At 35.6% G+C, this 15662-nt stretch overlaps 1 protein-coding gene across 1 annotated transcript in view; it reads left to right on the forward strand.

Moving 5' to 3' along the window:
• LOC136036691 (rap guanine nucleotide exchange factor 2-like) overlaps nt 1–15662 on the forward strand; it is a gene marked incomplete in the record, with an annotated part of 209413 nt that overhangs the window by 165173 nt on the left and 28578 nt on the right. Inside the window, 4 exon segments of the mRNA XM_065719002.1 lie at nt 5239–5518; nt 6671–6848; nt 10036–10225; nt 12236–12408. Coding sequence (XP_065575074.1) covers nt 5239–5518; nt 6671–6848; nt 10036–10225; nt 12236–12408 — 821 coding nt within the window.

The following is a 15662-nucleotide window of genomic DNA, read 5'->3' on the forward strand; positions in this document are numbered from 1 at the left end:
CGCTCTCTTTGGGGTAGTTGGGGGGGGGGGGGGGGTTAATTCTAAAAAATTTAGTATTTTTTAGTTTTTAGTTTTCTATTTTTTAGTTTTCCCTTCAAGTATTTTTAACTTACGAACGGACAATTGGATCTCAATGAAATTTGATATTTAGAAGGATATTGTGTCTCAAAGCTCTTATTTTAAGTCTACGACCGGATCTGGTTACATTGGGGGAGTTTTGGGTGGGGGAACCTAAAATCATGGAAAACGCTTAGATTGGAGGGATCGGGATGAAACTTGATGGAAAAAATAAGCAGTAGTCTTAGATATGTATTTACATAATTGCAACGGATCTGCTCTATTGGGGGGGGGGGGGGGTTAATTCTGAAAAATTAGAAAAAATGACGTATTTGTACCTTACGAAGGAGTGATCGGATCTCCATGAAACTTCATATTTAGAAGGACCTCGTAACTCAGATCTCTTATTTTAAAACTCAACCGGATCCAATGTCATTAGGGGGGGGGGGCAGTTGGGGGGGGACCGGAAATCTTAGAAAATACTTAAAGCGGATAGATCAGGATGAAACTGGATGGGAGGAATTAAAGCCTGTCAAAGATGCGTGACTGACATAACCGGACTGGATCTACTCTCTGTGGTGGAGTTGGGGGGGGGGGGTAATTTTGAAAATTGAGGTATTTGTAACTTACGAAAGGGTGACCAGATCTTAATGAAATTTGATATTTAGAAGGATATCGTGCTTTAAAGCTCTAATTTTAAATTCCGACCAGATCCTGTTACTTTGGGGGGAGTTGGAGGGGGAAACCGGAATTCTTGGAAAACGTGAAAATTGGGGTATTTTATCTTACGAATAGGTGATCGGATCTTAATGAAATTTGATATTTAGAAGGAATTCATGTCTCAGAGCTCTTATTTCAAATCCCGACCAGATCTTTTGACATTGGGGGGAGTTGGAGGGGGAAATCTTGGAAAACACTTGGAGTGGAGGAATTGGGATGAAGCTTGGTGGATAGAATAAGCAAATGTCCTTGATACGTGATTGACGTAACCGTACTGGATTCGCTCTCTTTGGGGGACTTGGGGGGAGGGGTTCAGTGATTTGGCGAGTTCGGTGCTTCTGGACGTGCTAGGATGATGAAAATTGGTAGGCGTGTCAGGGAGCTGCACAAACTGACTTGATAAAGTCGTTTTCCCAGATTCGACCATCTGGGGGGCTAAAGGGAGAGGAGAAATTAGAAAAAATTAGGTATTTATAACTTACGAGTGGGTGATCGGATCTTAATGAATTTTGACATTTAGAAGGGCATCGTGACTCACAGCTCTTATTTTAAATCCTGACCGGCATTAAGCCTCTGATTGTCCTTTTAAATCAATCTATTGATTCTTAGAATTTTGTTAGAGCTCATACCATATGAGCTCTTGGCTCTTAGCTCTTCTTGCCTCGTCACAAGTGCCATATGAGCTCTTAGCTCTTGTTATTTTTGTATAGGGGCTATTTATAGACAGCCTGTGATACGGGTCGTTTCCTATATTGGTGCAAAGGAAAATACAATAAATATCATATCCTCTTCGAAGACAGAATGATATTGAGAAAACACATTCGTTTTATTTCAGAGATTGTAAATTTTATCTCTCCGCTTGTTATAGCAATAGTAGAATTGCTCATAAGTTTGATGTCTCAGATGCAACAGAAAATTGGCCGCCAGTCTCAGCCTTCTTCTGGTTTCCGCAACATCAAGATTTGATTTACTTTCTTCATTAAATAAGTTGTTTTACCGTTTTATTGCCCACGCTCGGCAGGTTTTAATTTTTTTAATACTCCAGGGATTGATTTAAGCGATAAGAAGTTTCTGAGCATGCCAAAGCAAAGGTAACTCATTCAATACCATCCTTGAAGAAGACAATTAGAAACACTCCACAACTTTTCCTACTGAAAGCCTCTATGCCAGTGGTCAAAAGTACAGAACCGGGGCCACTCCGGTATTGGTTCGGCCATCTATGCCTTACGTTCGGGCACCTGACAAAATAAAAGAGTAAAGTGGCCAGGGAAATATAAAACTTCTTCTCCGGCTATAAAATTATGAAAGAATATGATCAGTATTAGAAACTACAAATCAATTTCAGAAAGATTAAAAAAAAAAATTAAAGCGTATTAATTTCAAATTGTAAATTGACTGATCAACACCAAAAGTAAGCTGTTCTGTTAATCTTGATGTTCCACCTGTAAGTGGCTGCAGCTTCATTTCAACTTTTGTCTTTAAGACACTATCCATCTCATCGGTTAGCGCTAAGTCTCTTATTCCAGTCTCCTTCGGAAAATGGACTGTAAGTTCTTCAGTTGTTACTGTTTTGAGAATGGTAATATGGTGAATAGAATTTCCTATCTTGCTCTACAGCTCAAACAGAATAAAATCACCAGTCTTGACTTTCTCAGTGTCAAATTGGAAGTTGCTGGTTGGGGGCTCGTCTTCAGTGTCCATACTCGAGTCTGTAGAGTTATCGTGTACATGCTCATCTATGTCAGAATCATCACTCCAACTTCAAATCATGTTATGATAAACATGCGTTTTGCTTTTTAGCCTTTACACATCTACGACTTTTTTCCTTTCCAGCACTAGGGCTTTCTTGGCAGATACAGCTTTTATCCCAGCAGTAATGCGTTCTCTCACACGGGTGTCAGTGAGCACTTCTGACTTTTTATTTATTTATTTTTTTCTGTTGATTTTCGTGTTGGTCCTTTTGGAAAAGGGTTTGCATGGACAATCTCTTTTAACGAATCATCTGTTGACCTTTGCTTCTCATTTAGAGACAGAACCTGTGCTGCATCCGTTTTGAGGTCTGTGTTACAGAAGGAGTCTAAATGTCGCACAGGACTTGCGCTGAGAATAGAAACTTTCTTTATTAGTGCTTGAATAGATCTGTCAGGCATTTTGTCTGAGACATATGACGAGATGAACTCATGATCCTTTAAGACATCTCGGTTGGTGGGGTAGATCCTACTTGATCTGAATCCACTGATTATATTCTCAAGAGGGAAAGCCTTTGAGTCTGATTTCCCCAGCAGCTCAGCAATGTTATAAACTCATATAGTTTTATACTTATCTTCAGTCATAAATTTTACACCTTTCTGGTTGTAGTAGGCCTTAAAGGACACTATCCTTTCTAGAGGCTTTTGCTTGTGATTAGTGCCAGTAGTGACAGTTAAAAAGTACAACACCGTTATTTTTAGCTAGATCAAGCAATTCAGTGGTGTATCGGCTGATCTGGTCGTTTATTTTCAGAAGTACAGGTGACTGTTTGGAGGTTTGACTTGATTGATAAAATGCTGTAAGTAAAGCAAAAAATGGAAGGCAGTCATCCAGCCAGAAGTATTTCCTGTGCCAATCATGATGGTTCCTGGTAATGTTCCCTTGCGTAAAATTTTTGGACACTGTTTTCCGGGGGAAAAGCAGTAGAAGGACTGCGTTCCCAATGCATCAACACAAGCGCAAATCATGGTCAACTGAATTCTTTCTGCTGACGTGAACTTCCCTACTTAATTCCGGTATCACAGTGCAATGATCTTACCACGCTTTTGGATGTTTTTTTCAGACTCAATTCATCAAATATCCACATGTCTTGTGGTCTGAGCATTCGTTTATCTAGGCCTCGCTCCAGGTTGCCAAAGAAAGCTCCTACACTTGTGACTGTTGAAGGCAGTTCCCCGTCATAAGCGTCTACCTTCTGGCGTTCTTACTGGTAGAGTTTTAAGGCTATCCATAAAATCACGGTACCAATCTTTACCTGTGATTCCTCCACTATCTCCACTACCTTTGCATTTCCAGTTATCCGAAACTTTTATACTCTTAACAATGGCATAAGTTTATGCAAATTTACGTGTTTCTAGAGGAGTAAAGTCGAAATGCATATCAGCTATCTTTTTCAAGTAAGTTCTTAGTCCTTTTTCTTGTTCTTCAGTAAATATTTATCATGTATAATAACAGGGTCTAAAGAAACTCAGGTCCAGACTTTGTAGAGAGATATTCAGCTTCTCAGGTTTTTTCATGTAGTCTTGCATCGTTCCTCTATGTACACCCATGGTACTTCCAGAGAATCCGACTGACTTTTTGTTGGTTAAGACAGAAAGAACTGCTCTTTCTTTTTTTTCTGGATCCTAGCTGACTTTCTTTCTTTTCTTCTCTGTTTTACTTTTAAAATTTTATCTTGCTTGAAATTTAACAGGAAAAAATTGAATTTCAGTTCGCCTACTCGTCTGACAGGGTTAACAACACAAGAATTAATCAATTTCTGAGTTTTGAGTTCGCCTACAACCATGAAATTATGCTGTTTAAACAGACTTTAAAAGCATAGTCTAGTTTTGGGCACCTTGGTGCCGCATGCCGAACATACCCCGGCTATTGTTGCCAAACGCCATTCCGTGGGATGAAAAAATGCTAACAGCAAACCAGTGAAGATTGCACATCACTGAAGCTGCCAAAAGATACGCAAATAATATGAGAATACAACGGGGGTTTTTAGCTTTGCTAGTATTCTTAATTAGGCTTAGGCCTTCAGACAAAAGTTGGACAAAATTCCAGATTTAATCACCATAAAACGTGATTCAGTCTGATATTTTTGGTAAAAGTATTAATCAAGGCCAGACATTTTAAAAACGTACACTGCCACTTGTCGGAGCTTTTATAATGTACCAGAAGTTCCCATAGGTTTTTATAATGAGATTATTTGCTTGGCTAAACGTGGGCCGTGATGATTATGGGCCGGTCTCCCTTGTACCAATTTTGGTATTTAGTATTGCCCAACTTTGAAATTTTGAATTGGGCTCTTAGAACAAGAAGCTGTTACCTAATCATAATGTGAATTGTGTTAAAATGCTTTTATGGTGTTCATGTTTTCTGGAAATGGGAAATAGGACAGTGGGTGTATTATATTATAGCATTGTGGGAAAAGTAGAACATGGAAAATGCTAAACGCCGAGTTCTTAACGTCATATAGAATGACGCGTTTCTAAAGACCTATGTTCAAAGGACCTTGGGAATTATTTATAAGCCCCCTTCCCCCGTCACAGAATCCTCTGCCCTCCCCTAGACACGATGCTGCCTACGCCTATGCTTTAGGAGCCGTTCTGATCCTAGAACCCGAAAGATATTGTCTCAGAGTTGTCCCTACCCTGGTGGTTTTATAAACGTCTTGAAATAATTTCCAGTGATGGCGGATGTTCCTAGATTTTTCTTCTTTTCTAGGTTGAGAAAGGAAGCAAAGCAGAAGAAATGGGTTTAAAAAGGGGTGATCAAATTTTAGAAGTAAACGGTCAGAGCTTTGAGCACATTACTAGTACCAAAGCCCTTGAGGTCCTTAGAGGAACAACTCATCTTTCTGTTACAGTCAAATCTAATTTGCTTGGTTTAAAAGAGATGATATCACACCCACAAGAATGCCTGCGAAGAGGGAAAAAGGAGAGCTCTGGAAGGGGACGAAGTGACACTCGCACTAGGATGAGCTCCGTTGGTGATGAAGTTGACGGTTGGTATTTTGGCTAAATCATTACTCTATTTAATTTATAAAAGAAAATTTTTAACCTGTAGCCTGTCACTGAGAAAATATATAAGCTGCATTTTAGGGTGACATTGGGGTGAAATCCGTCCTTTTCTGCGATTTAGCTACCATGTTTTGGTGATTTCAGGTGCTTCGTCAAACTAGGGTCATCACCCAGAATAAAAAGAAAAAAAATATTTTTTTAAGCATCCAGAATATTGTTTTTGTTTTTTTGTCATTGAAGAAAAAAGTGTCATGACCAATTATTCAAGTGAAAATCTAATGTAAAAAATACATAATAAGAAAAAAGTATTGAAAATATTTCTGAATAAAGTATTGCCTTTTCTCCTCTGCGCTCAGTTTACTTGATTATTTTTCTTCTTTTACCTTTTCACAACAAGAAAAAGAAACAAAACATCGTTTTGATACATTTCAGTGACGCCATTTTGTAAAAATCAACATTTCCGGGATGGTATCATAAGATTTATGTGAAAAAGGTGGTTTCGTGTTAACAAAGTATTGTGTTTTGAGCCTAAATGTCTAAATATTTTTACACTTTACGTGTCTTTAAAAATGAACTGACAGATTATTCCACATCCTTTGAGCCCATCTATTTACTTTTTTATAATTAAAAAAAAAAATATTTTCCACAAAAGATATTTTTCATCAAAAAAAAAGATGAGCAGAAATAAAGTCAAATAGTTAGAATAAAAAATAACTAGAACTTTCAATCGAATGAGCCCCTTCATAAGGTGCATTAATGGAAAAAAAATACATGGTGCCCAATTCGTTCTTTACTTAGGCAGCGCTTTTGCACTGCCTATGATGAACCACACCGAGGGATGGTGTCCACTGACCACCTATATATATTTCTTAAATTGTTTCTGTTATTTGTGTAAATTACTTATTACTTTTACCGGCTCATTTAGCTGAATGAACAAGATCAGTGAGATCCTGTTTTCGTAACTTATGCTCACTTCTTAGTAATGAAATGAACATATATTTAAAAAAAGAAAAAATAATCACATTAAAAAAAGAATCACATTACCAGTTTGTTTCAGATACAAAATTTCCCTAGTGCTAGCTCCCTATGTCTCTCTCCCCTTAGCTATATATGCAATGAGCGCTATTTCCTTTTAGGTTCGCCCTTTCCACGTTTGGCTATGGAACAAATTCCTTGTTCAGTATCCCCAGTTCGGGACAAAAAATGTGACAGCAACGACTCCCAAAAGACTCGCTTTATGACACTGGGTCATAAAACTAAATTAAAGAAAGTGCTCAAGAAGATATATTTGTACCAAAACAAGGGGACTGTCAGGTAACTTAATTCCACCTTTAGAAATAGGCTTTCTAAAAACTATTGTTCTGTTGCACTGTGACAAAAGTGGACAAAGAAGAAAGCATAGTAGTTTGTTCAGGTTCTAAACTTTTTGTTATCCTTAACTTAAATGTATAAAATAGCTGATTTGATCTGTATAATTTAAGCTATACAAGACACATTTGACATGATTGAGAGCCTTAAGACCTAAATAAAACTTTTTTGTATTAGTTTTAACAAAAGCAAAGCTCTAATAGTGCCAGCACGCTTCAATGACCTCCATATTAAACCTCAAAGAGCATCAAGCTGCTATTGGGTCTTAGGTTCTTTCTCGCACTCTCCTCCCTCTCTCTCTTTCTCTCTCGCGTGTGTGAGTGTAGGCTTCTTGTCTTTTGGTAAAGAAGGACTAAAAATTATTTTAAGATGTAAATTAAATCCAACGGAGACATATTGGAAGGTCTAATGCTTTGAAATGAATACGTTTTCTCAAAATCACATGTCGTTGAAAACTTTTTTTCTAGAAATTGGCGTAAGAAGAGAGAAGTCTTCACATATGTCTCAGCGAAAGGCTTTACTTATGAAAGCTTTTTTAGTTTTTCTTAAACAAGTGGACCAGTTGGGCCGAAACTTTACAAGTGTAGCCCTATCTGACAGGAGGAGGTCACAATGGGTGTAGAGGGGAGAATATATTTAGTTTTTTTTTATTGCTGTTGCATATCTAGGCTTTTGTAATATGAAACATTTTATTCTATTTGTTTCTAAACTCTTTCCTTACAGATATTGGTATCTCATGTTCTCTCCCTCCCTTTTCTTTTCTACCTGACTTGGTTTTATGATTAAAGAATCTCACTTACTTAACTTATCTCAAGCCTTTTATTGTTATGCATTTGAGCCATCGTCTTTCCCAGAATACTCTTTATTTACATTTTCTATTCAGTGTTATTCTGTTTTCTTCGTCAAGATTGATCCACATTTCCTGATGGAACATCAGTTACTCTCCGTTGAAGAAAGCGCTTGTATTCCTTTGATAAGTAGAAAATCTCCTGATTGATTAGCAATAGGGGGCCCACCTTCTGAAAGCTTTTTTGAGTCTTTCTTCCGTGAAAGTGGAATAACTTCTCAGGCGAAGTACGAATTAACCAAATAGGGATGAGAGCAATATTTATGGATATTGACAGAGAGTTTTCTTAGATAATGAGAACAGTTTTATTGTCAGTTCTAAGGGAATGGCCCTGTCTTTCCTAAAAGATAGATTAGAGAATAGTGTATAATATTAAATCCCTAGGTCGATCTGTTCTTGATAAGGAGAACATGAAAGATGTATAACGGAACTATTAGAAAGTGATTCAACACAACTATAGTGAAGTTATTCTACAATAAATAAAAAATAGTGGTGAAGTATAATTATCGTACCTTTTGACCAAATTACCAGCAAGAGACAACGAATTTTTGTTGTAAATAATGTGTAAAAAATATAGTAATGAAAACATGGAATATATAAGTGATTTATTTACTGTATATAAATGATAATAATAAATATATATTTTAGTAAATATGAAACACAATACATTTATAAATAATATATAATATATAACATATAAATAAATGATACATAAATTATTTGATATGATAATTTATGAACAAATAATAAAATCGGTTTATAAATATAAATATTATTGTAAACACAATATATAAAACTAGGAGAGAGTCTCTTTCAGAATCTTCCTGAAGGTGAATAAAATGTCTGAAAAGGAAATCCTTACTAAAAACTGTTAGTAAAGTCGTCCAAAAATTTCTAAACATGTTTGAAAAAAGAAATGCTATTGGATTTTGAGCACAAAATCAAGGTATCATTCTTAAACGCTAGATATAGCTGAAAATGTATAAATAGCTGAAAAATATTTTCCAAGATGTTTCACCTAAAGCCTATGACTTGGAGAAGCTTTGATACTTTGCCAAAAGAGAAAGCCATTTCCCCAGAGCAGACAGTGATTGTCCTTTTATTTTATCAGGCAACTTTAGAACAATATCCTTAAGGCTTTCTCTTTACATTGGTTTTTCATTATTTTGTGCCAATCCCAAAACGAATCCAATATACTTTATTTAGGTTTAGGCTTTTTTTCTTTTTATTATCTCTCTCTGTCTGTCTCTCTCTCTTTGAGACAAAAGCAGAAGGAATAATGGAATTGGCCAAAACAGAAATAAATCACAAAAATAAACCATTATATCTATTATAATAAACCTGTAAATAAACCAAAATAATGCAACACTTGTATAATAGGACTTTACTGAATTTTAGCTCTAATCAACACATTCAACGAATTTAAATTTAGGTAAAAATTAAATTTGAATGCAAAAAAATACCAAGTAGTAAACCACTGGTAAAAATAACAAATTAAATACTTGTATTAGAAAATACGATATCTTTGCGTCGGAGTGGAGTAAACTTTCTAGTATGTTGAAACTTAAAGGTTGCCGAAAACTAAAGGTTGAAGAAATTCGCTATTCTGATCCTGCTACGAAAAGTACAACAAATTGCTAAATTTTGGATTTTCACTTCTGAAGTTTATGATTAAATGGTTTAGATAACAAATTTAACAATGGAAAAAAAAACTGAAAAAATAGCTGAAATACATAACATATAAAGTTATACTCATATGATTCCAAACATATTGGTTGTCACGCATCCTCTATATGCAAACACTTTTTGATTTTGTTAACCTTTCTGCTTTTGCGGGGGGCAACAGCAGGAAGCGATAGGGGAAGGTAAGGTGAATTTTTGTAGGGGGTGGGGGGTATTTGGGGGTTGATAGATACCATGAAGCACTAAAAAACTATGATGTGATACCAGTAGCATATAATAAACGATTATAAAAATTCTCGAGCAACGTCGATTAGTTTTGGCTTCTGTGGAATAAATCTTTGATGAATCACAAGTTAATAAATTAACTCTCTCAGACTACTATGTAAGAAGTAAGCTAAATGATATAAAGGGAGTACTACTTAGTCTAGATTGTAGAAAATAGTCCGATTCTTAAGTCCGACTTAATCCGATTATAGAAAAAAATATGTGAAATTCCAACTTGAATCAGAAACTTTTGAACCAAGGGAATTTTTAGCAGCTTATAGGGCTCTTTTTCATGCTCTTCCGTCATCCTGTATCTTTACATTTTTACCTGTTTTCTAGCGATCATTCGTCTGACGATTCCAGCTTCCCTGATGTTCATCGCAATTCCAGTCACACTCCCCTGTTCCATTCTCATTCAAATCCTGATTTAACATCCATATACTTTGAAGAAAGACGAATAGACTATCCGGAACACGTACTTAAAATTTACAGAGCTGATCAGTCGTGCAAGTACCTGCTCGTCAATAAGGTAAATATGGGTTGTAGCAAGCTGACCAATTAAGTCACAAATTGATTTTAATAAAATATTAACACGCAAAATACAAATTGCGAAGTTTTGAATTACCACTCTTTACCAAGATAAGAGTTTGGAAATTAACCGTAAAGAACCACATATCCAGGGTTCCAGGATATGTGGTGGCTTTGAAAATTGAGAAATAAACGCATCTTCGCTTAGCTCGGATGTGGCCCAGATATGTGTGATAAGGCCTACTAGTTTTTGTAGTTTCTTATAGTTTTAAGTTATGTCTGGTGTTCTTTTCAATCGGTAGGACAAGATTCCCAGTACCGAAATTTGTTAAGTGCTCAGACCATGCACTGTTGTTGTTTAAGTTCATTAAAAGTAATCAATAATTTATTCTGAACTTCTCGTATACGCCCGATAGGAATGTTCCATATAATAGTTCAGGCCAACCATGAATTAGGACGCTACCACAGTTATTAAGTCATCCTGTAGACTTACTCCTTACCATCTCTAGGGGTCATGCGATATCAACTTTACCACATCTGGTGAATATATAAAAGAATAGTTTTTTTTATAGAAGCAATCACAGTTTAGAATACAAATTCCAATTAAATTGCGCTAGCACTTACAACGAAAATAAGAAAATAGAAAAAAACACGAGACTATAACTTATTAAACACTGACATATAAAAAGGTACGACCGAATTGGCGAAACGGTTTGTTCTTGGCAATTCCAGTCTAACTTTGTTAGCTGACCTTGTGTTTATTTTATTCCTCATAACTGGTGGTAGTATCTCTATGTTTTTCACTGCTAAGAAGAAATTGGCCAAGTTTGCAGATCAAACTCAAACGACGTTCGTGAAGGGACGGTAGTTTTAGGACAGATAATGGCAATTCATAACTTACATATACGTCTGAAAGAATAACTTCAATTTTTTTTGTAGTGATGTAAGTTAATCGCTTAGGTAACTTGTACTATTGACCTGAGGTCTCATGCAGGGCAAGCCTACTCAAGATTTGGTTGGATGTATGTAAGATACGATAACACTATTCAGTAACAATAATATAACATTATTTACTTTATTACAGTGTTTCGAATTGCTGTGCCATGGTTTTCTAACCTGACACAACTGAATAAGACAACTTAAAAAATGAATGTGGCATCAGACTCTACAGCCCAAACAAGCGGTGCTAATCTCCATTTCTTGACCCTTCAGCCCAGAAGTGCAATGGGGAAGGACAGATATCCTGTGCTTTTGTATGCTCTTCCTGTTTACCTTGCCTGGACTTCTCCAGGCACCCATTTAGCTGATGTGATGCTGGCTAAACTTGCATACTCATGCCAAGACAACTTGCTAAACCTTTACGAATTAGAAACAATTTGCTATTTTGTTTCTTTTATTGTAATTCAAAGAACGTGGACTGGCTGGATAGGCTTGACACCAGGGTTGATAGTGTGACCATATCGTTTTTCTAGGAGATGGTCAAAACATAAAAGCGGAATAAATTCAAGTATCATTCCCCTGATTGAATAGAAGTTGTGTTTTTATGCCAATCTTTGATGTATTGATCCCCTCCCCCCTCTTTTTATGTACATGTTATGAGTTGCCTTCCTAATGAATCATAAAAAGGTGCCGAAAGAGGGAGAGCAGGAAAATTTTATGAAGCATATTTGACATAAACTAAATCCATGGGATCTCATTCCCCTACTTTTATGCCTGGCTGTGTAGCTTAACCTCGAATGTTTTTGAATTGTCCTGAACAGTTCTGCCAAAGTTCACTTACGAATAGCTTAAGGTTTGAAAGAAATCCCAAAATATTAAACAGTGATGATGCTTGTTCATAATACACTGGCGATGTATAAATGAATGACGTATAAATGTGAAGAATTGAGTGAGTTTAGTAAAAGATGACCGTTAAGTACGAGTGTCCATTATACTTATGTCCATTATATGTTTAACGTATATGTATATCCTTAACAAAAATCACATGGTTGTCCATTCTTTTTCTTTTTAGGAAACAACTGCTCATGAGGTGGTAATGTTGGCCATTCGTGAGTTTGGTATCACAGAGCCGAGTAACATCTATAGTCTGTGTGAAGTAAGTGTTTCAGAAGGAGGGATTGTTAAACAACGTCGTCTCCCTGATCAGTTGCAAAATCTGGCTGAGCGAATTGGCTTAGATAGTCGGTAAGTGTCTCCGGACAGTTTGCCCCCCGTAGTCCTTCAATTATTTTTGAGTTGAAAAGTATTTGTGAAATCGAAAGAGTCGGGCTAGGAAATGGCTTGAAACGTTTTTCTGTCCGTAGTAGATGCAAGCTCTATCCCAGGAATATTTTTTTTGGAAAGGAAAAAGCGGCCGCGTCGTTAAAACACAGCAGATGAAGATTTGCATTTCGTCTCCGTCTGGGTTCGAGTATGTCATAAGAAATGATTTAAGTGAACTGGGAATTTCTTGGGAGGATGTAAAGAGGGATGCTTTGAATAGATCGGAATGGAAGAGGAGTGTGCGTAGCTGTGTTGGCCTCACGTGGCTTGATGCTACAATGAGCTGTTGGTAGTAGCAGTAGAAGATGAAAAAGACATTCATGAAAATCATAAGGAATCTTGGAACAGGCACATGCGCAGGGTATTTCTTTTTTTTGGAGAAGGGGCAAGAATAAAAAAAAACAATTTTATTTGATGATTTGATTAAGGATTCCCAGGGAATTAAGGAATGTTTATACCCCCCCCCCATGGGGAAAAAAGTCTAGGTTTTCTAGGGTTGATTTATGGTTCTTTTTGGTGTGAAAGAGTGTAGAGACCAAGCAAAATTTTCATCGAATATTATTATATTTTGTACATAAAATTAGAATGAAGTCAAAATATATAATTATATTTATAAATTATGTTTTATTGTATAAAACTATAGCCTAATACATTAGATTTGTTTAAATGCATCAAATCATGTTGTTTTTTTTGTTTTAAAACATCTTACAGTGACAATAATCTGAGACAATGCAAAGAGACAATTTTCTTCATTGCCTTTCCCTATATATAATAATCAGGATCTTTTGCTAACACGCTTCAAACAATACTTTCCTTTACTACATGATGCATTTATTTAGTTTGGAATAGTATTTTCAATAAGCTTGCTTGTCTCCTTTGTCTTTGGTTCTCACTTTTTCAGGGGATATAACATTAACAATGAAAGAAAACTCCCTACATTACATGTAAATTTACGCTACTGTAATCTTATCACCTATTTTCCTGAGAGGATTGACCCAAGAATATTAAGTGTCTCAAGCTGAAAGCCAAGTTCTTAAGGGAAAAGTTTTATGCTTAAGTTTTAGCTTTTCTTAGAAGTAGAATAGTTGGTCATAAAAAGGAATACTAGAGGATACTAGAATAAAAGGATACTGTTCATAAAAGGATACTAGAACAAGTTACTGAAAAGATGGGTCCAGATGTCCAAAGCTGAGTTCCGACCAAAGGCAACAAATTTTGTCTTTTATGTAATCAACCAAGAGTCGTTTCTATATAAGAGACTAGATGACTGAAGCTGAATTCCAACCAGAGGAGACATATTTGTCTTCTGTGTGAGTGGCCAAGAGGGGTTGCTATATAAATTGTGAGATGTCTTATAGTAGCTTAACACATTTTTTTTCACTCATTTGGCCAGAACTGCTTACCGAAGAACTGCATTCACCGCAATTTGCTTCCGGTCACTTAAATAAGATTTAAACCAAGACAAACTCTTCCCGGTCACACCGATTTTTTCCAGCTCAAGTAATAACTCTTTATGGTCAATCGTGTCAAAAGCCTTCTTCAAATCCAGGAATAACGCAGCTGGAATCAGACCCACTTCAAACGACGTACTTACCCAGTCAACAAGTTTAATAGTTGCCATTTCTGTGGAATTATTTTTTCTAAAACCAAATTGATTGTTTATAAGAATTTTATTATTTTCAATTTAATCAGTTAGCCTGGATCCAATCACCTTTTCATGTATTTTTGAAAAGAAAGGGAGGATAGAAATGGGTCTTTTGTTTGAAGGTCCGTCTCTCTTATCTCCTTTATGGTATTATTTTAGCAACCTTCAAATCTTCCGGGAATATTCCCTTTTCCATAGATTTATTAATCAAATTACATAAAACTGGTGTTATAACTGATTTAGCAATCTTAAGAGAAATCCCGTCTATACCACTTGAATTTGATTACATTTTACTGATAATTTTACTATCTTTATTTATAGTACAAGCATTAAAAACCGACTGATTTTCTACTGGAACTTCCGACTGAACTATTTTGGGAGGCCGCTTAATTCTTTTCCGAGCATCATCACAAAGTTTCGCTCCCTCACTAAATAAATATTCACATAAATAATTCGCAACGTCCTTTGGGGTAGTAAAAGTCCCCCCCCCCTCTGGTTGTAATTTATTAATAACTTTTATTTTACCCTTTTGACCCAGGAGTGAATTTACCGTTTTCCGTGCTTTTTTCACATCACATTTATGCTTCATAAACTCATATTGTAAATACATTTTTTCAGCTTTCCGTTTCAATCCATTTAAAGTATTCCGGTAATTTTTAAACTGCTGAAAATTAATGAGAGATGGTTCATCTACAATTCATTTTTCCGACTTACAGATTTTAGAATATCCTCTGTAATCCACTAAAAACACTTCTTTTCATGAGTTGACTGATTTCAAAAAGTTCAAAGGGATGGTCGGACAATAGAGCTTTCCCCTTTCTGGTTCTTCAATTTTTTTTTTTTTTTTTTTTTTTTAATTTTTTTTTTTTTTTTTTTTTTTTTTTTAGATGGGAAGCAGAGAAAAATACATGGAAAAGAAAGACCATGAATTTCAGCCAGCCCAAAATATCAAATTTTCTACGACTCCCCCTAAAATTTCGCATAGTGTCCGTATAGTTCGTCTATTTTTTCAATGTGTGCAAAGTAATGTATTCACATGTCTATTAATAAACCAAACACCAGTTGCGTTTCAATAATTTTCCATATTTCATAAAACGTTTTAGACACTGATTTTGTTAAGAAACTGGTTAATCACACAGTATTGACTAGACAAAAGAGCTTATTAATTGGTTAGTCGAATTACTCTTAAAAAATGCAAGCTGACCAATAACTTAAAAGTGACATTAATAATTTTTGAATATGTCTTTATATTTACTAAACGTCTTGGGATTAATTTGATCCAGTGTTCGGTACTCATACGATATTAAAATATTCTAGAAGTTCAATAGATAACGTAGTCGTTTGTCTTTCTTTGATTAAATTAACAAAAACTTTTTACAATAATACAAAAAAGAAATCAATCCTATCAAAATAGACTATATAATAAATAAAAAGAAAGAAAATAACTAGCTTATTTACCCTCAAGGGTTTTTTAAAACTTAGAATTCAACTTATAGACACTGACACCAAATTAGGGCGGAGGAACAAATGC

This window comes from Artemia franciscana, chromosome 15 (genome assembly GCF_032884065.1).
Source record: "Artemia franciscana chromosome 15, ASM3288406v1, whole genome shotgun sequence".
NCBI lineage: Eukaryota > Metazoa > Arthropoda > Branchiopoda > Anostraca > Artemiidae > Artemia > Artemia franciscana.